The 20,414-nt window shown below is 60.2% G+C and overlaps 1 protein-coding gene and 1 long non-coding RNA gene across 2 annotated transcripts; one reads left to right on the forward strand and one right to left on the reverse strand.

Moving 5' to 3' along the window:
- Positions 1 to 221: 221 nt before the first annotated feature.
- LOC150017401 (uncharacterized) lies at positions 222 to 4,177 on the reverse strand. Its single transcript, XR_016507233.1, has 3 exons — positions 3,821 to 4,177; positions 3,033 to 3,517; positions 222 to 300 (listed from the first exon to the last, which is right to left on the reverse strand). It is a non-coding gene; the product is annotated as an uncharacterized LOC150017401 (long non-coding RNA).
- Positions 4,178 to 7,206: 3,029 nt separating this feature from the next.
- Positions 7,207 to 17,033, forward strand: UNC93B1 (unc-93B1 regulator of TLR signaling). The gene is made up of 11 exons (XM_090257560.1): positions 7,207 to 7,411; positions 7,605 to 7,746; positions 8,217 to 8,370; positions 10,736 to 10,897; positions 11,053 to 11,185; positions 11,540 to 11,633; positions 12,205 to 12,329; positions 12,765 to 12,947; positions 13,445 to 13,718; positions 15,455 to 15,573; positions 16,295 to 17,033. Exons 1-11 carry the CDS (start codon positions 7,319 to 7,321, stop codon positions 16,628 to 16,630), a joined length of 1,815 nt encoding a protein of 604 aa, XP_090113686.1. The 5' UTR covers positions 7,207 to 7,318; the 3' UTR covers positions 16,631 to 17,033.
- Positions 17,034 to 20,414: the final 3,381 nt, after the last annotated feature.

The raw sequence follows: 20,414 nt of genomic DNA on the forward strand, positions 1-20,414 counted from the left end.
GGCCTCCTGCTCTGTTTGGGAGAAACTGAGCAGTTGCCTTGGGCCCCATGATCCCTAGAGAGGGTGGCAGTGTGGCAGAAGGGGGACATTCTCAGAGCTTCTCTTGGCCCCAGGCTCCACCCTTTTACTGGGAGGAAGGAGCCCTGGTCGGTGCCGGAACCCAGCAACAAGAACCCCGCCACCATCTGGGCTTGTCCCCGGCTCTGCCTCTTAATGGCCTGACCTTGGGCAGGTCACTCACCTTCTCTCTGCCTCAGTTTCCTTGTCTGCCATTGGGGTGATTAAGCACTTGCTGTCGTCCTGAGGATTGAAACACAAAATGCCACACAAAGCATTTGCGTTTGTGTACGTAAGTGTCCAGGAACGCTCAGCTGGGTTACGTCACTCAGCACTCCGCGGTGTCCTTTGTCCTCCCCGTCCCGCTCTCCGTCGCAGGCTGAGCGGGTGCCGAGGGCCCAGCGCACCCACCGCCTCTTGCCTCCCCAGGGTTGTTTGCACTTCATGAGAGTCATTGCTAAACCCACAAAAATGTAAGGCGTGGTGCACCTCTGAGCAAGGTGCGGGGTGGGGGTGGGGGGCTCTCCTGGCAACACTGAGGCAAAATCACTCAACATTGCCCCCTGCTGTTGGTCACTCTGGATGGCGCCCCCCCCAAGGGCTGCCTGCTGGGGACCGGGGAACTGGGCACCACCCAGGCCAGCAGAGGAAACAGGGCTACCTCCCATCTGGGATCTGGGGGGACCCAGGGCCTGTGACCTCACAAAGGACCCACAAACAAGGGGGTTCCTGCATCAGACCGGGTTGGGGTTCCCAAGCTGCTCCCCCCCCACCCCCGGCACATGAGAGCTGCCTAAGTTCATAGGAAAGTCACGCTCCATCGCCTGTGCCTCTGGGGTGCATCTCGCCACCATGGCAGCCTGGAGAGGGTGCTGTCACTGTCCCTGCTGGAGGGGAAAGAGAGCAGGGAGCCTGCCTGATGCCACCTGGCTTCCTCACCCCCGAAAACCAGAATCCAGAGGAATCCAGGGGAACAGAGGGCTGCCCGCCCCCACGCCCCAACCCCCTCCCCGAGGCTGGGTGGGAGCAGGGCGGCCTGACCTGGGGAGAGGGGCACCGCTGAGCAGACCTGGGGCCTGGCAGGCGGTGGGCGCCCAGCCAGGGTGGACAGGTGTGTTGCTTGTGCCCCACTCCCTAGGCCTCCGCCCCCTCGGGCTGAGCTGAGCCACCGGGGGCCCAGGGCTGGCAGGCCACAGGACCATGACGGCACAGACAGGCTGTGCGGACAGCAGGCTAAGGCGGCCCCAGCTCCAACCGCCCTTCTGAGAGCACCCTCCCAGCATGATGTGGTCTGGGCTCGAACCCTAGCGACAGCTTGTAGGGGCTAGGAGACCCTGGGCAGGTGGCCTGGCCTCTCCGTGGCTCACTGTCCCCACCTGTGCCGTGTGGGGGTGGGGGGTGGGGGGGTGCCAGTAGCTACCAACAGTGCTGCCAGGAGGAGCGCGTGAGCCCGTGGGAGGCTGAGCCCTGAAGTCTCCCTGATGCTGCCTCAGCGACTGTGCTCCTAGTGTCAGGGGAGACAGCGCAGGGAGAGGGGGAAGGTCAGGGAGGAGACCCTGGGGTGGGTGGGAGCCTGCGGGGACAAGAGCCCCATGTGAGCACCAGAAAGGTGAGGACATCAACCCAGGCGGGGACAGGGAAAGGTGACAGAGGTAAACATGGTGGTCCGAGGGCCCGGGGACCCCCTCCGCTACCAGAGGTGCAGGTCACAGGCCTGCCTCGAAGGTCCCGATACCCTAGTGTCTCCAGTCTGATCTCTCCCGTGTAGCCCGAACCTGGATTTCCACTAGGTCCCCGAAGCTTTGGACAGCTGCCCTGTCCCTTCCATGGAGGCCGTGGGCAGCTGGGGACCAACCGCAGCCCCACCCTTCAGCAAGGCTGCGCCGCTGCTCCCTGCTGCCCGAAAAGCCCTGCTGAGGATCCGTTCCCGCTCAGTGAGGCACTGCCGTGGGCGATCTCCTGGAATCACTCACCGCAGACCCCGGCTCCAGCTCCAGGCACACGGCCGTGCCCAGGAAATGTGAGCTGCCAAATGGATGCTTGACCTCTGCTCCCCACCCTTACCCCGGGATGGGGAACTCTCCCTTCTGGGGCCACGGGGTCTAGAGCTGGGACCCTGGGCTCCCTTCCAGGATGTACAAGGGAGGACTCCCCCCAAAAACCCGGAATTATCTTCTGCAGGGTGGGCCCTTGCAGTCCAGGCTTCCCCTGCTAAGGGGTGTCCAGCTGGCACTGCTGTGAGAGGCTGCGTTCGGCTTCAGTGCACTTTTTTTTTTTGAAGACTCTTTCAATGAGTTTGCCCATTTCAGGACGGGTGACTTACGAGCACACCTGCCCACACGGGGCTGGGTGTTCTCAGCAGCTCTGACCAAAAAAACAGCAGGACCCCCATGCCCCACACCCCATTCACCCGATCTTGCCCCAAGTGACTGCCTTTGTTTCCCCAGATGAAAAAAGTCCTCAAAGGGAAACGTTTTGCTGACATGGAAGAGGGGAAACAAAAAATGGCAGAAGCTCTGCAAGGCATCAAAATCAGCGAGTTCAAACCTGTTTTGAGCCGTGGGGAAAGGTCTGATAGGCGTATTGCATCAAATGGAGAGGACTTTGAAGATGACTGAAGAGTGAGCATGTAAGAATGATTACACAACTTCTTATAAATAAATTCTGGGTTTTTCTGGGCCCCGCCTCAGTATAACCCCACGAGAGGAAAGACGGCAGCCGGCCTCAGGGACCCCAGCCTCTCCTCAGCGCCCCCTCTGCCGGGCTCAGCTCTCCTCCGTCAAAGGGAAGTCCCTCCCTCCTTCCCCTTCCTCCCCAGGCAGGCAGAGGAGCTCTGGGAGGACAAAGCCAGTCTGTATGTGGCCCGAGTGGCCCTGCCTGGCCTGGCAGCCCGCAGACCGGGGTCCCGAGCCAGCCCACCAGCCAGGTCCTCGGCTGCACGCTGCTGTCCCCGCAGCCTCCCCAGGACACCGTACCTGAGGCTCCACCAGGCTGCCTTCCTCCTGGCGTCCGTGCTCTGGCCTCGGGCCCTGCCCGTTATGAAATGTCCGTGGCTGGGCCGGCCCCTGGGGCGGGGCTGCCCTGGCCTGGTGCCCGGGCTGAGATTCAATGGCACCCCCGGCTGTGAGCAGGAGACTGTAGGATGGCAAGACCGCTGCTGGACGCCCGAGCTTGATCTGGGCCAGAATGGAGATGGCTTCCCTTCAGTCCCCCCGAGACCGTCCTGTGGACCCCTCCACCAGGCCCCGGGGGCTAGAACGGGCCACTGCCCCCGCCCCCACAAGCATGGGAGGGGTTTTCCCTCACGTGTTCGGGACAGGCCACACTCCGGCAGCCTCATCCATCTTGGCCTGTCCTACATGACTCCTTGACGCCGGCCACACATCCACGTCCTCATATGTAAGTTCCTGGGACGGACTTCATGTGACGATGGCGTTCTCAGCCCCTTCCCTTGGTCTCCCTGGCGAGGAAATTTCACATAACACTCAGGAGCCTCTAGGTCCTCCCCCGGGTTGCAGAGAAGGAGCTGGGCCCAGAGAGGACCAGCCGCAGGCTGGGGCCACACAGCAGGTCTCCAGGGAGCTCTGAGCTGTGGGGTCCACCTGAGGCCTGGTGGGGGGGACCCAGGCCCCACTGGAGAAGGAGGGGAGGCCCGGGCAGTTGGCCCTGGGGATTATGGTGTGGGGTGGAGCCCCTGGCCTGGAATAGCAAGGACAGTCCTGTGCCCACCCCGTCCCCCAGCCCGCCCGAGCCTGTCTCCCACCTGTGAAACGAAGAGGGCAGATCCGAAGATGGCTGCAGTCCAGAAATGCAATCTCAGGGCGTACGGCCTCCGCGTGGCTGTGCCGATCAGCGCCACCTCGTCCAGCACCCACTCACAGAGCCTGTCCGCCTGCACCCTGGCGTTTTACAGGGAGAAAATGGAGTCCCAGACAGCACAGGCACGAGTGGCAGGGCTGGGATGCACCCGGAAAGCTTGTTGCTTTGGAGCAGGGGCTGCGCACTTCCCCGGTGTCCCTCCCACCTCCCGGGAAGAGCCCGCCCTCTGCCCTCTAGGGCAGTTGTCAGGATGGTGTGTCACCATGGTGCTCCCACTCCTCAGGTGCCTGAGCTGTGCCAGGGAGACTGTCCTCTGCCTTGCCCGGGCCCCCACCCCGGTCACACCTGTCGGAGCCAACACAAAGCGAGGTGATTCCTGAGCAGCTGCTGGTGTCAGCCAGCCAGGTGATTGGGTTACAGGTGTGGGGGCAGGAACATCTTCCGTGCCATCGCCCGGTGCCTGCTGCCCCGGGTCCGCCGCCGGTGTTCCGCGGCCCCTTTGCCCAGGTGCCCTGGGTCTGCCTGGGATGCTGGTCTGAGGCCTCCCGGCCACCCGGTCCCTGGGAGAAGCTCCCCACTACCCCTGCCCTCCCTGCTCCCCCGGCCGACCTGGGAGGGCAGAGAAGGTCTCCGGGCCGCATCTGCTCTGGTAGCCCCTGGAGGCTTCAGCCACTTGGGACAGGGGTCAGGGGCTGCAGAGGCCCCCATCCTCCGTGAGGGATGGAGCCCCCAGCCGCCGCCGGTCACGTGGCTCTGCATGTGACAGCCCTGCTCTGCTGTCTGGAGCTGAGCCAGGCAGAAGCAGCGACAGAGCCAGCTCGGGTGGGGCTGGGCTGGGGCCGAGCCTGGCAGCCCTCAGCCAACAGTCAGGCCCAGAGAGGGATGGCCACTGGCCGAAGGCCACACAGCCTATCAGGGACCCACCTCGGGAGGTACCAGTGAGTAGGAGGGGTGCTGCAGGATCCCGAGGGGCCCCTCCCTGGCCAGAGATTTCCCCCTGCAGAGGCTACTCCTGAACTTGTCATGAATTCAGGGACATCCTGGGAGGTCCCCAAAGAGGCCTGACCTGCTGGCACAAGAGCCCTAACGGGGTCTGGCAGTCTGAGGGGCGCCGCTTCTCAAGGGGGAGTAGAGGCTAGTCCGCTCCCCTCTCTGGGACACATGCCTCTGTTACAGATGAGGCAACAGGCTCAGAGAGGTGCAGTGACCACACCAGGGCCACGCAGGGAGAGGGACTGGCGGGGATTCTAGCCCAGCAGGACCTGACTGCCGGCCCTTGTTAGGAGCTGGGCAGGGGGGCGGGTCACTCATCCTGGGAGCCTCATGTGTCAGCTGAAAGCAGCAACCACCATTTCCTGGACATCTGCCGTGCCGGGCACAGGGCAGGGTCCTTGGCACCTCTCCGCGGGGGACTCCCAGTGGCCTGTGATGGTCACCCGATAGCTTTTAGTTTTAGAGACATGGTAAAGATTTGCCTCAGTGCAGAGATGGGTGTCAGGTGAGTGCGCAGCGGGCCCAGCATGCTCCTATTTGGGACCCAATGCCGGGTGACACGCTTGGGCTTCTCCACAGCCCAGGCGCTATTTCAGGGTGTTCGGATTGGGAGCAACATTTCTCTCTCCTGTTTGCTTTTCTGTAAGGAAATCTCACTTCATAATGAGAACAAAAAATAAAACCTATTACAGAGAAAGTCCTTTGGAAGCAGTGAGGGAGATGTGACAGCTTATTCCCAGGGGTATGACAGGGAGTGTTTGTGGCCTGGATGGCGGTGGGAGGGACTGCTGGCCTCCTGGACCTCCTCCGCCCCTCCCCACCTTGTACCCCGGACTTCGTCATCACTGGCGTCCACTCTCTGACCTTGGCCTCCCAGCACCCACTACATCCCTGATCTCCCAGCTCCTCTTGCCCTCCAGCCCCTTCTATATCTCTCCCCTCCAGGCACCACTGACATGATTCTCACCTGTGTTTTTTACCTACATCTGCACATGGGTGTGGCCTGGAGAAGTTCCACCACCTCGAAGCCAGAAGCCTCTGCAAATTCATGCCCTGCACACTGCCAGCTCTCTGCCTTCCTGGGCCCCCTCTCTAGGATAGGTATTTTTCATCCATTCACTTATGCATCCATTCACCCACATTTATTGAGCACCTACTAAGTGCCTGACACAAGCCTCTGCATGAGGGGTACATGGTGAGCAGTCACCTGGGGGAACAAACCAGAGAAGAGGAATAGTTCATACTGTCTCCAGAACGGCTGGGCCAGTTTACAATCCCACTGACAGGGCACAATGCTGCCCTTTTCTCTACATCCAGGCCAACACTTATCTCTTGCCTTCTTGGCAGCCATTCTGACAGGTGTGAGGTGATACCTCACTGTGGCTTTGATTTGCATTTCCCTGATGATTAGTGATGTTGAGCACCTTTTCATGTACCTGTTGGCCATTTAGATGTCTTCTTTGGTAAAAAATAAAAATGTTTATTTCCTCTGCTCAATAAAAAAAAATTTTTTTTAATTGATTTTAGAGAGGAAGGGAGCCAGACACACACACACACACACACACACACACACACACACACACACACACATCGATCGGTTGCCTCCTGTAGGCTCCCCGACCAGTTTTTCCAACGTAGTCTGTTGGGAAGCGCGTAGTTTAAAAAGCTTCCCAAGTGTTTGTGACCAGAGCAACAGCCAGTGCTGCGGAGCGTGAGCTCGGGCAAGGCTGGACCTTCATGGGCTCCCCCTGCAGCCCTGGGCCCGGTGCCCAGCCAGTGGGTGCAGGAGGCTCTGATGAGGTCACACCGCTGCAGTCCAGCAGGCACCACAATCTCGGCCTCCAAGGGGCCCCGCTAGAGTTTTCACTTGCAGGTGCCCAAAGTGAAGCTGGGGGTGCAGGGGAGGTGGGCACCGGCTGCCAAATCCTGTGGTAGAAGCCCTCTGGGGGCTGCTAGGGGGGCTCTTTGCTGACCTGCAAACGCACCCCGTGGGGCCTGGAGGCGGGGCTCGGGATGACAGTAGTGACGCTGAGAGGAGCTTATTAGGGGTCTGGCACTAAGGCTTTGCGTTAACTCGACAATCCAGCGGTGGCCCCGGGACGCAGTGCCCAGTGTCTCCGTTTTACAGGCGAGGAAACTGAGACGCAGAGAGGCAGAATTAATTCCCAGAGTCACAGAACCAGGAAAGGCTGAGCGGTGATTGGAACTAGCGTCTCACATCGCCGAGGCCGGGTCATGGCCGCACAGGGACACACACACACAAACGCAGACACGCGCGCGCAGGACACGCCCCTCGACGTGCTGGGCCGCCCCTCCCGGGGTAGGAGGCCCTTGGGGCAGAACGGGGCGGGCGCGCCGGGGGCAGGTCCCGGCCTCCTGGAGGAAGTGCTTGGCCCCGCTGCTGGGACACTGGGGGCCGCCACCTCGAGTCCTCCGGCGGGGTCGGGCTATGGCGGAGCCGCCGCTCTACCCGGTGGCGGGGGCCGCGGGGCCGCAGGGCGACGAGGACCGGCTCGGGCTCCCCGACGGGGCCGACGCCCCGGTGAGCGGGGACGGGGACCGCGGGAGGGCGCGGGTCCCGGCGGGCCGGGGGTCTCCCAGCCGGGGGGTGAGATGCGGCCCCCGAGACGGGCCGGGACAGGGGTGCGCGGGGCCGGGCGGCGAGCTCGGGGCGGGCCGGGGCTGGGATGCGGGGCCCCGGGCGCTGAGGGTGTGAGCGCCGCGGTGCCCCGCAGCTGGACGAGCTGGTGGGCGCGTACCCCAACTACAACGAGGAGGAGGAGGAGCGCCGCTACTACCGCCGCAAGCGCCTCGGGGTGCTCAAGAACGTGCTGGCGGCCAGCGCGGGCGGCATGCTCACCTACGGCGTCTACCTGGGTGGGTGCCTTGCCCGCCGCGCGCCCGGCCCGGGCCAGGCTGCGCGCGGGACCCCGGGGCTTCCCGACCCCCACCCCACGCCATCCCCGTCCCTCTCCAAACTCGGCCTGGGGAAGAGAAACCTTAGGGGCCCGTCAGTCCCCTTCCTGTTTCACTTCCCAGTCTGACGCCTTCGGGCTGCAGCGCCCCAGCACCACCACCACCACCTGGGGGTGGGAGACGGTGCAGTACCTCCGGGCCCCAACCAGAGCCTTCGTGAATGTGTGCGTAGGGGCAGGGGACAGGGACGGGGTTCCAGCCGCTGAGGATGCCGTAGCTGGTGGGGCGCTCGGCCCAGCCTGGCTTCCCCCCTGTCCTCTGGGACGTGGCAACAGGGGACCCTTTGGTAGAAGAACTCCAGCCTCTGCGTGCTGCGCTGGTGGCCCCCCGAGCCAGGCTGCCCCCTCCACGCCGGGCCCCTGTCCCCCCAGGCCTCCTGCAGATGCAGCTGATCCTGCACTACGATGAGACCTACCGGGAGGTGAAGTACGGCAACATGGGGCTGCCGGACATCGACAGCAAGATGCTCATAGGCATCAACGTGACGCCCATCGCGGCGCTCCTCTACACACCTGTGCTCATCAGGTGCGGCTGTGCGGGCGCTGCCCTGGGGTCTCCCGCGGGCGGGGCTTGGGAGAGGCCTTGCCTACCCGGGGCGGGGAGAGAGAAGGGACGGAGCCGGGCTTGGGGAAGGAAACGAGCTTTGCCCAGGCCACACTGGGTTCAAGCGACGGAAATTCACCCAGGCCGTCTTCCGTCAGCGTGCCTGTGCCCTCCTCTGCGGCCTTCTGCGGTCAGGGCTGTAGAATCTCGGGAGAGAACCTGATCTGCAAGACCCAGGCACCCACCCCGGGACCCGTCAGCTGTGGCTGGTGTAGAGGGATATTTCTCTCCGAAAGGGCACAGCTGGGCAGGGGCCCCAGAGGGCCTGCTCTAGACTGAGTCTGAAGGCACCTCAGCCACTTCCACAAACGCGCCCCACCTCCCAGGTGGTGGGTCTGGGTCAGACGGGACTCAGAGGCCAGTGGACAATTACTTGGGTTTCAGTTCCTCTGTCTTAAAAAAAATTATGTGGTCACAACTGCACACACAGCATTAGAATCATAATTGAAATCAGAAAAAAGAACCCCCCCAAAGCCCTCCAGTAAATCAGCTACCCTCATTGTCCCACCAACATGCGAGGATGACACTGATGGCCTTGTCACCAGAGCATGTGTGTGTCACATTCACTTTTGCTTTCTCTCTTTTCACTGCACACGTCTGGGCCTGCCCCTGGCTTCCCAGTGGGGACTTCGTCTGCCGAGTTGCGGGCGCCCCAGCTGCAGTTCAGAGCTGTACTTTGTGATGCCCTCCCCTTTTCTGCTTGTTCACATTGTGCTTTGTAGCTGTTTTCTTCTTAAAGTTAACAAGAGAAACTTCCCAGGGTAAATTCCCCGCAGGGCCCTTACAAGGTCGGAGGCATAAGAAAGGCTTTATGGCTCTTGAAAGCCACCACTATTAATAATAACCACCAGCATATCGCATCTCCTATGTGCTGGACACTTTCCTAGGTGTGAGCTTATTCCTTACAGTCTGAGGCAGGTGCTCTAAGCTTAGACAAGGAGAAACCAAGAGACTGAATAGCTTGCCCAAGTCCCATGGCAGCACGTGGCAGACTGAAGGTTTGACCCCAGGCAGAAGGTCTCCCAGTCCCCATACCTGCCCCTTGCCCAAACTACCAGGCTGATTTTCCGCAGGGCAGTGCTAATCTGCATGACCGCTGGCTGTGTGTGTCATTTTTAAAAAGACTTTATTTTTAGAGAGCGGGGAAGGGAGGGAGAAAAAGAGGAAGAGAAACACTGATGTGAGAGAGAAGCATCAATTTGCTGCCTCTCGCACATGCCCCAACTGGGGACCGAACCCGTAACGTAGGCACGTGCCTTGACCGGGATAGAACCGGCGACCTTTTGTTTTAGGAAAATATGCCCAACCTATTCAGCTACACCGGTCAGGACTGGACCGTTGATTTTTAAAACCAGAGCCTCACCAGCAATGACAGCTAGTGTTTTCACTTTTTTCTGTTTTACTCCATTAATAGGTACAGTGCATTTTGTGTGACCTGCCCTCCCCCAGAGAGATAGGAGGTGCTGCTTATCTCTTTATTATGCGGCCAAATAAGGACAATAAAGGAACCAGGGCCCTGTAACAGGAGAGAAAGTAATTGTCAGAAACCTAGGGTCATTTTGCTTTGGGCTTCCTGGAAACCAAAGGGAACCCATGAGCACAGATACTTAAAAAAATAAAATTAAGATCTTGGTGGTGGTTTCTAGCTCAACCAGCTTCCATGCCCTGACTGGGCTCGTATCTTGTCATTTGCCAACCCCCTTGAACATGGTGTGACAGTTCCCCAGAGCCAGTGAGGTGAAACCTTCCTGACGCACCACATGGACTGCAAAAGCAGTGGGCAGGGAGGAAGGGCCACCAGGGTGCCCGCCTCATTGCTGACCGGCACCGGAGCCTCTTCCACTCCCTGCTCCTAAGTTTCCTTGAGCCAGCTTGGGGACAGATGCCTGGGCCCTGCAGTCCCAGCACATGTGCGTGGGCGGAGAAGAGGGCTGGTGAGTCAGCCCAGAGCACAGATGAAGGCTGGATGGGCACACGAGCCCCTGGCTTCTGTCCCTCACCCTCACCTACTTTGTCTCCTTGTGTCCTGGCCGCGGCTAGGAGACACTCGTGGTTGGGCTCTGTGCTCCCTTACAGCCGGGAAAGCAGGGCTATGGATGCCTCGCTTGCCTGAGGCCATCAGCAAGTCCCTATCTCTGAGACTATGCTTTAGGGTCTTTGACTCCATGGCCAGGGGGTCTCTCCCCACCTCACACAGCCTCGGGGACTGAGCGTTGCGGCCACTCTGGTGTTGGCCCCGGCAGTCCCGGTGAGCCCGTGGTACCAGCACCCCTTTCACTGCCCACAGGTTTTTTGGCACCAAGTGGATGATGTTCCTGGGCATGGGCATCTACGCCCTCTTTGTCTCCACCAACTACTGGGAACGCTACTACACGCTTGTGCCCTCAGCCGTGGCCCTGGGCATGGCCATCGTGCCTCTTTGGGCCTCCATGGGCAACTACATCACCAGGTGAGGCTGGGAATGGCCCCTTCTGCCCTCTGGGCCTTTGTTTCCCCATCCATAAGATGCGGGGCTTGGCCAGCCCATAGCTCCGGGTGCAGGAAGCAGAGGTGTCTGGCAGAGGTGGGACTGGGAGAGCCTTCTCTCTCTCCTTTGTGGTCCAGGATGGCCCAGAAGTACTATGAGTACTCCCACTACAAGGAGCGGGATGAGCAGGGCCCCCAGCAGCGCCCGCCACGGGGTTCCCATGCGCCCTATCTCCTGGTTTTCCAAGCCATCTTCTATAGCTTCTTCCACGTGAGTGCCACATACAGGGCCCTGGGGTGGGTGTGGGTGGATGTTCTGGCCCAAGAACCCACACGTTGGAGCCCATTCCAGTCTTTTCAGCCTTCTAGTCCCACTGCCCTTTCTTGGGGCAACCCCTGCTTGCTTAGCGCAAGTGACTGAGACCTCATTCCCTTGATGTCCACAGCACCGACCAGGAGGAAGTCCTCCTGCATTGAGCACTCCCCCCACCTACCAGCAGGCTTCCCTCGGAGGTGGGAGGGCTCCTGTCCCCACAAGGCTGTGCCCAGACCCTTCCAGGTCATGCCTGTGCCCCATGCCTGGGTCCGTGCCCGAGCCTGGCCCGAGCTGTTTTTCTGCCTACAGCTGAGCTTCGCCTGCGCCCAGCTGCCGATGATCTACTTCCTGAACCACTACCTGTATGACCTGAACCACACACTGTACAGCGTGCACAGCTGCGGTCAGTCCTCATGGGGTCGGGGTCCCCAAGTCCTGCTCACCTCCCCCATTGAGTTAGCCTGCAGACACTGGGCCCTCAGAGGTAGAGAGGCTGCTCTCTCTCACAGTGTTCAGGGCTGAGAGTCCCGTGTCCCACAGCTCTGTTGGGAAAGGCACAGGGCCCTGTTGGAATACAGTTAATCTGACCCAGCAAGGGGGAAGCGGTATGTCAGGGAAGGCTGCCTGGAGGAGGTGCCATCTGGGATGAAGCTGCCAGTGGGATCTCTCTTGGGGTCAGGTCATACCCTCAGAGCTCAATCAGTACACAGTTAATGAATGGAGGTGGGAGATGGAGCGGCACCCTGCACCCCCCACCCCCAGCCTCTGTTCAGTAGGGTAAGAAGGGGGATAGGGGAAAGTGTTCCCAGTGGCCCCCACCTCCAAAGTACTCCCCAAGGAATCCTGCATTTGCGGGCACTGCCCTCTCCCGCCCCCTCCAACCCTCCCCTCCCAGCCTTGCCGCATTTCTTTGCGATTCCGTTGAGAGTATGCCCCACTTCCTGCCTCACGATGCTCTCGCCGCCCCTGCTCAGGCACCAACAGCCAGGGGATCCTCAGCGGCTTCAACAAGACGGTTCTCCGGACGCTACCGCGGAGCCGAAACCTCATTGTGGTGGAGAGCGTGCTCATGGCCGTGGCCTTCCTGGCCATGCTGCTGGTGCGGCCCGGGATGGGGCGGGAAGCCAGGGGCGCAGTCTGGACGCGTGGCGGCGGCGGCCCGGGCTGGTCCTGGGGAGGCGCACCCCTGAGCCTCGGGGCAGTAGGACAGGCAGATGTCTGTGGACTGACACTGGGGCTGGAGGGGAACCAGGCCAGGTCTGGGGTCGAGCTGGAGACTTGGTTCGAGAGGACTGGCGGCGACCTGGGCTGGAGGTGGAACCCAGGGCCGAGGGTCGGAAGGTGTGGCTCCGACCCAGGGGCGGTACTGGAGGCAGGACTAAGGTGTTGGGGGCGTGGTTAGGGTGTGGGCTAGGCCTGGAGGCGGAGCTGGGAGTCAAGGCCGGGGTCCGTGGGTGCGTTTGGGGGCGGGGCTTGTGTCTGGGGGCGGGGCCTGGTGCCTGTCTGCCCGCCCCCTCACGGCGCCGGTTTGCAGGTGCTGGGCCTGTGCGGGGCCGCGTACCGGCCCACAGAGGAGATCGACCTGCGTAGTGTGGGCTGGGGCAACATCTTCCAGTTACCCTTCAAGCACGTGCGCGACTTCCGCTTGCGCCACCTCGTGCCTTTCTTCATCTACAGCGGCTTTGAGGTGCTCTTTGCTTGCACCGGTCTCGCCCTGGTAAGTACAGCCTGCATAACGTTGCTGGGTGAAATACAGTATGTATGGTTCAATTTAAATTTCAGATAAACAGCAACTAAGTTTTGAATATAAGTGTAAATACGTACGAGTATGTCCCAAATATCCCCTTCCTCTTCTCTTATTCCGCCTCGACCTTGGACAAATTATTTTAAACTCTCTGTACCGTAGTTTCCTCATCTGGGGCGTGAATCTAGTAATGACGTTCACTCCCAGGGGTGTTATGTGGTTGAAGTAGGATAATGCCCAACAAGCATTTGGTTCCGTGTGGGTGCAGCCTTGGTGTCTGGGGACAATGTCCAAGCGTTTTCTCATTCTCTGTCCCCCCACATCCCCGAAGCTTCCCAAGAGCCTCGGAGGGGTGTTAGCCCCCCGGGTGACCCAGAGAGAGCATGTGTGACCTAAAGTAGGACCTCATGTGGGGAGAGCCAGAGCCTGGGCCAGCTGACCTCACATGCCCTTTCTCCCCCCCACCCCAGGGCTATGGCGTGTGCTCCGTCGGGCTGGAACGACTGGCCTACCTCCTCGTGGCTTATAGCCTGGGAGCCTCAGCCGCCTCAGTCCTGGGCCTCATGGGGCTGTGGCTGCCGCGTCAGGTGCCCCTAGTGTCCGGGGCCGGACTGCACCTGCTGCTCACCGTCAGCCTCTTTTTCTGGGCCCCTAAACCTCAGGTCTTGCAGCACATCTGGATCCTCTATGTAGCAGCTGTCCTCTGGGGTGTGGGCAGTGCCCTCAACAAGACTGGGCTCTCCAGTGAGTATAGCCATGGGCAGATGACTGGACAGGGGACCCTGTGGCTACCTTGGGACACTACACGGGTGGAAGGAAACCTCATGGACACTGTAGGGACAATGGGAAGGACACCCTGGGGGCAGATATGGGAGTCGTATGCCATGGACATCCTGTGGACACCCTGGCGTGGGCATGGGGTCCTGTGGACACTGAGGGGTCAGTGTGCGATCGTGTCGTTATGTGGGGCAGGTATGGGGCTCTGTGGAGCCCTCTGAAGGACAGTGTGGAAAAACACCGGGGATCCTTGCCTTCATACCAGGGAACAGGGCCCGTTTGGCATAGTTTTCATGACACTGGGAGCAGATTCCAGGTCTGTGCCCTCTGGAGCATGGGCAGCAGCAGTGGCCCTATCCCCATCCCAGGGTGCAGGTGCAGATACAGTCTTCACAGAGGGGCTAGGCGCAGGTATGAAGCCTCAACACTAGTCTGCAGACTAGCAGAGTCCAGGTCCCAAGTCTCGGCCGGGGTGGGGGCGTCGGGGAGTGGGGCCCTGCTTGCTGAAAGGAGGGGGTGAGTCAGAGTTCAGCTCTGTGATGTTCTGTGCCCACGGGTGGGCACGTGCCAGTGACATGCAGTGGGTACACAGAGGTGCGGCCATCTGGGTCCTCCACGTAGGCATCTGTTCTGATGGACCGGTGCTCTTAGAGGTTTTGAACATCACTGCGGGGTGCGTGGCATGGTGGAGGTCGTGCTTACTGCAGGCAGGGCAGGGGCTGGCTCAGGACCCGGCACTCACCATCAGAGAGTCAGGCATCTGTATCTGTCAGGATGGAGCCACACCCTCTGGACTGCACTCCCTTGGCTGTTTTGCTCAGGGGCAGCCAGTTCTGGGCAGCACCCGGTCTGGGTATCTTGGACTGATGACATGTCTGGACTTGGGCCTGGTCCCACTATCCCCTTCTGCCAAGATCTCCTTCTGTTCCCTCCTTGTGGACCCCAGGACCCCACATCTCTTCCCAGCAGCCCCATGGGGTACCGTCACACTGTGGGACCTTAGGACAGAGGTATTCATGTCTGAGTGGCAGGAGAGGGTACGACTTGCCAGGTGCTATGTGGCCTTCCTCACATTAGAACCTCCCAATGTAATGTTTATGCCTGATCTCATTTATAGATGGAAAAAGTGGCCCAAGTCACCCACAGAGCCAACATTCGAGTCCATATCCTTGTACCAACTCTCTCCACTTTACTGGCCTGAGAGTAGACTCTGAGTCCGCTGACTTCCTGTCCACTAACCCTTCTGCCCACCCCAGGAAGGATTCTTTGGGAAATACGTTCAAATCCCCCAACTTGAGGTTTGAATTGTAGAAAGCTTGTTGCTGCAAGCAGGTTGCCTTCCCTGAGCCCGGGGTGAGGAGGAGAAACAGGCCTTTCAGGCCTGGCACTGGACAGCTGGAGTCCGAAGGGGGACAGGATGCGACTGCACACAAAGCTTTCCACTTCTCAGGCCCGCTGCCCCAGAGCGAGGCCCACCTGCATGGCGTCTCACCTGCTCTTTAACCGGCTCAGCTGTGGGGCAGCGTGGTGACCAGGGTCTCCACTAGGGGGCAGGCCAGGACCGGCCTACAGCAGCTTTCTTGGCGATCCCAGGCCAAGGGCTCCGACCCCGCACAGCCTGGGAGGGTCCCTGGCGGGAGATCGGGCACCCTGAGCCTTGGGTGACACTGCTCCCCTTCCTGCCCTGTCCTGCCCGCCTGCAGCTCTGCTGGGGATCCTGTACGAGGACAAAGAGAGGCAAGACTTCATCTTCACCATCTACCACTGGTGGCAGGCCGTGGCCATCTTTGTTGTGTACCTGGGCTCCAGCTTGCCCATGAAGGTGAGGCTGCGCGGGGTGGGGGAGGGCCTCTGGGGCGTGGGGCACCCCACACGCCTGCCATCTCAGGCAACAGATGCCTTCTGAGTGCCCACCCTGGCCTCACAGCCCCTGAAGGCCACCACTCTCCAAGGGCTGGGCCCTGGGCCAAGCCCACTGGGTGGCCCCAAACCCAGCCTTCACTTTACCTGAGGGCCTCAGTTTACCGCTCTCTGAAGGGGTTCCCAGTTTGCTCTTTGCCTCTATAGTTGAATAACCTGTTCACCAGTTGTTGGAGCTGAGTGTGATGCTGAGGGTCTGTCTCCTTTCAAAGCCATAGAGGAGCAGGGACCCTCATGCTCCGCTCCCACCCAACTGATGGGTCAGTTCAGCTTGTCTTTCCTAATGTTTTAAAAAGTGAAATAGAATAGAACATAGCAGGGAATGCATGCGATTATGTGAGTAGGTACTGAGTCATGATGTATGTAGACTTCTTTCTGGCTGTGGGTAACAGCCAAAAACGTCCGAGGAGCATTTCCTGTGGTCCCCCCATGTAAGGGACAGTAATGTAAGCCCTAGTAAAAGGGGGCCAGACTGTGTCCCGCCCTTGTCAGCGTCTTCACATCTGCCCGTAAGGGGCAGGGCTGGCATCTGAATCCTGCCGACAGGGGTGCTCAGGAAGCGGGTGGCGGCGGGCCAGGCCGGGGGAGGCCGGCGTCCCCAGCATCCCTCCCCGTGCGCCCAGGCTAAGCTGGTGGTGCTGTTGCTGACGCTGCTGGTGGCCCTGCTCTCGTACCTGTTGATGGAGCAGAAGCTGCGGCGGGGCGCGGTCCCGCGCCAGCCACGCATCCCGCGACCACAACACAAGGTGCGCGGCTACCGCTACCTGGAGGAGGACAATTCTGATGAGAGCGACGCGGAGGGCGGAGGTGGCAGCGGCGGCGGCGGCGGCCGGGGGGACGGCGCGGAGGAGGAGGCGCTGCCCGCGGGGCCCCGGCCCGGCCCCGAGCCAGCCGGCCTCTGCCGCCGGCCGTGCCCCTACGAACAGGCGCAGGAAGGGGACAGGCCCGAGGAGCAGTGAGGGGCCCAGCCCTCTCGCAGGCCTCGCTCACCGCGTCTCCGGGCAGGGGGCTGGCTCCCCTGACTTGCAGTCTCCAGGAAGGACCTCCTGCCCCCACGCCCATGTTTGGGAATCCCCTCCCAGGACCCGGGACCACCTGGAGCTTGGGATCCGCTCCTCAGCCTCCTCCTAGGCGGGGCGGGTCCTCGAGACCCCTCGGCTGAGCCTGGGGTCTGAGAGCACAGCCGGAGGCCCGCCGCCTCCCAGCATGTGCCCCAGCCGCAGAACAGGGACGGGGTCCCCTCGCCGCACGCCTGTCCCCCTGTCCCGCCCCAGCTCTCAGCCGCATCCTATCCCTATAGCCCACCATGAGGCACGACTTTGTATAGAAAGTGAACAATAAAGAGTTTCGTATTGTCCTGACTGAGAAGTCCCAGGCCGTGAGGGAACGTGGAGCTCCCGGGTGTGTGTGGCTGACCCAGTTTCTTGGCCGCTGTCTGTCGTCAGAGGCCTTGACCTCCTGGTGGCTGCCAAGTCCCCTAGGCCCCGCCCACCAAGCTGGACCCCCCCCAGAAGCCCCGCCCCTCCGGGAACCGGCCAGGTCTTGCCAGTCCCACCCCAACGGCCGCGGGGAAGGGCGTGCCTGGGTGGCCTGTAGGGACCTCAGCAGAGACTGATGTCCTCCAGATCCCAGAGATCCAGCTCCAGCTGCCCCTCCTGTAGTCTTCGTAAGCAACCCCAGCCTCCTTGCCCACCCCCATCCTTTTGTCTATTGGGGTATTTCTGCCCACAGCTCCCCAAGAGATTCCTTGGGGGACAAGGCTCACTTCTAAGCCGTGTCAGGGTCACCCTGGCCGGGCCCAGGTGAATTTGGCCACTACTCTATTGGCTGCAGTCTCAATGACCATGAGAGGCTCAGACCCGCTGCCGCCGGAGGGCGTCCCTTACTCCATCCCGCCCCGATGGCAGAGGGGACGGAGAGCCCACTGTGAAGGTTTGAACGCCACGGGAGGGTCACGGCGCCCCCGACTGCACCCCAAAAGTTCCTCTGCTGGGGCGACACCATTCCTCATGCCCCATGCCCCCTCCACCCCTGGCTGCAGGCCACCCTTGTGCACACCATTCGGGTCTCCGGTCTCCTAGATTCTCCCGCCCCTGAACGCGCCGCCTCCTCTCCGCCCCCCACTCCCCTCGCTGGGGTTTTGTTCCAGCAACCTCCAGGGGGTGCCGGAGCCAGGCTTGGGACTTCAGGCAGGGGTTCCCCCGTCTGAGTCCCAGGTTCCTTCCCCTGAAGTTTATCTCCATATGAGACAAGTAGGGGGGAAACCCCTCGACACTGTGGCTCCGAGGTCCCTGGGCCCTGCGGGAAACTCACAGGGCGCAGAGGCTATTTTAGGTCCTCTACGTTTTAGGGGGAAGCAGTTTCCTGCCCATTTCTGAGCAAGTTCAAAGCTCCAGGTGGTTTCAGCGTTAGATCACTCCACACTTTCACGTGGTAGCTTTGAGAAGCTGGTTTCCTGTAGTTCTGGGGATAAAAAGTGAAAATCATCATGGAGCGGGAAATGATGCTGGGGCGCATCCCGTCTGATTTCTTTTCAAGGTTTGAGAAACTGGCCGGAGCACACAGTCAATGAGATAGAAGCACCGTTTCTTCTTTCTATTGCTGTGAATTCTATTTTCTAAATGACTGCTAAGTTATTAGCACATAAATGCTTGTGAGTTATTTAGACCTAAGTAATTCATAAGTGGAGCTATTGGAGATTTCTTTTGGCCTTAGGAGCACCGTGAAAATGACAGAGACGCCAAGGGTGCCAGGAACCGAGAAGGCCTGGGTGCTCAGAATAAGCCCTCGGTGGAACTCAGCTGTGGACATTCTGGACCTACGAGGAGTCCCTTGCTGGTCCCTGTGGCCCCGTCCCCGACCCAGACAACTGGCTGCGTCCTTCCTGGGCCCAGTTCTGCGGAAGGCGATTAAACCTATAGTCTGTGATGCCTGCGAATGAAGCCCCCAGTTACCAAGTTGTCTTTGGCAGATTAGGGGGTCCTGCAGTCACGGGACCAGTGAGAGCTACGGCCACAGGGAGGGCCACAGGCCCCCTCTCCTCAGCCTCCCCACCAGGTAGCCTGTACATTCAGGCAGGTGGAGGGCTGAAAGCTGTCTGCCTCTCGGTCAGGCTTTCAAAGCCAGGCAGGCCCAGAGAGGGTCACGCAGTGTGACCTGTAGGTTGGGTGAAGCGCCAGCACTCTGTCCCTCCAGGTCCCAGCCAGCTTCTGGACTGGAAGGGAGAAGTCTTTGCCAGCAGATGTGACATGCTCCTGGCAGGGTTCCGGCTGTGCTTCCATCGCGGTTGGGCAACCAGACACGAGGAACCTGTGAATGTAGGGCAAGGGGCCCTTTGGAAGAGTGTGGGTCCCCGGACATGTGGGGTGGGGTAGGGCGAGTCTGCAGTTTGTCATAGTTCCAAGTTATTTCTAACAGCCATCTCGATGCTGGACAAAGACTGGTGCTGAGCCGACGCAAAGGCGACTCAGGCACGTGGATCAGGCACTCGGGGCAGAGCATGGCTTCTGATCATGCTGCCTCGTGCCAGAGTGGGTTCCATAGGCCCCCTCACTGCTCCTGGCATGTGGATAAGACCCACATGTCCACACAGGACAGGCAACAGACACGCACACCCAGGATAGCCGGTGTGACCGGTCATGGCTGCAAGTCCCAGCAGGCTGGCTCTCTGGGGGCAGGTGTACTGATCTGTTAGGTGTGAATGCCCGGCCCTTTGGCAGCTTGCAGTCTGGTCATAGGTATGACATAGACATTGGTGTCATCTCCCCTGTCTCTGTCACCTCTGGATGAGGTGACTGGGTGGAGGTTCTGGACTCCTGAGTGTAACCTCAGACTCAACATCATGGCCTCTGTCTCCGTGACTCTGAGACTCTACAGGCTAAAATTATAACTCTCTTTTAACTCCTCAATAGCTGGTTTGATCACCTGAAACGTCTCCTTCACCTAGAGATGTTGGATAAGAAACAAACATAAAAAAATATATTGCTAAGCTCTTAAGAAAGTCCGTTGGCCCTCCAGTGTCAGAACTGAAGTGAAAACTAGAACCCAGATTATTGAAAAGAGGGGCTGCCAGGGCCAGGTGGGGGTGCGGAATGGGCTGGGCTCTGAGACCAAGGGCTGGGATCCTGATGGTCACAGGTCGCAGGCCGAGGGCTAGGACCACAGGAGACAGGGCGTGGCTCCGGGGCCATGCAGAAAGTTGGCACCGTAGAAAAACGACACTTGTCAGAAACGGGGTGGAAGGAATTCTGCCCACAGGCACACAAAGATGGAAGGAAACTTGGGCTCTGGGAGGGGAAGAAGTTTCCCGTGAGAGTTTCACGATTTCAGACCTACTTTTAATCAGTTACAGTTCCCACAAAGGAGCCCCCCCGAAGTTAAGAAGTTAATGTTAAAACGTAGTCATGGCTTTTAGTGGCACCCCTGAGGCTCCTCGTAAAAACACACAGAAAATCTTTCTAGATGGATCCCTGAAGCCTGGCCACCCCAGATTCCTCAGGTAAAGCCCTTTGGAAGCTGAGCTCGCGATCCAGAACTACAGAGCACGCTTTGAGAAAGAGGCTGTTGATCAGGTATGTATGGGGCAGCTTCTCACATGGCTCCCGGTGAGCTCTGACCCTTGACCCTTGACACCGCTATGTCATCTCCTCCCCTCGGCTGTGGAGTGGACCTCGTGGTTTTCCCCTAACAAGTAGAACTGGGCCGGCCGTGGCAGGCAGAGTGTTAAGCCGGCCTCCAAGGCTC

This window comes from Furipterus horrens, unplaced genomic scaffold (genome assembly GCF_987537825.1).
Source record: "Furipterus horrens unplaced genomic scaffold, mFurHor1.1.pri manual_scaffold_2, whole genome shotgun sequence".
NCBI classification, from domain to species: Eukaryota; Metazoa; Chordata; class Mammalia; order Chiroptera; family Furipteridae; genus Furipterus; species Furipterus horrens.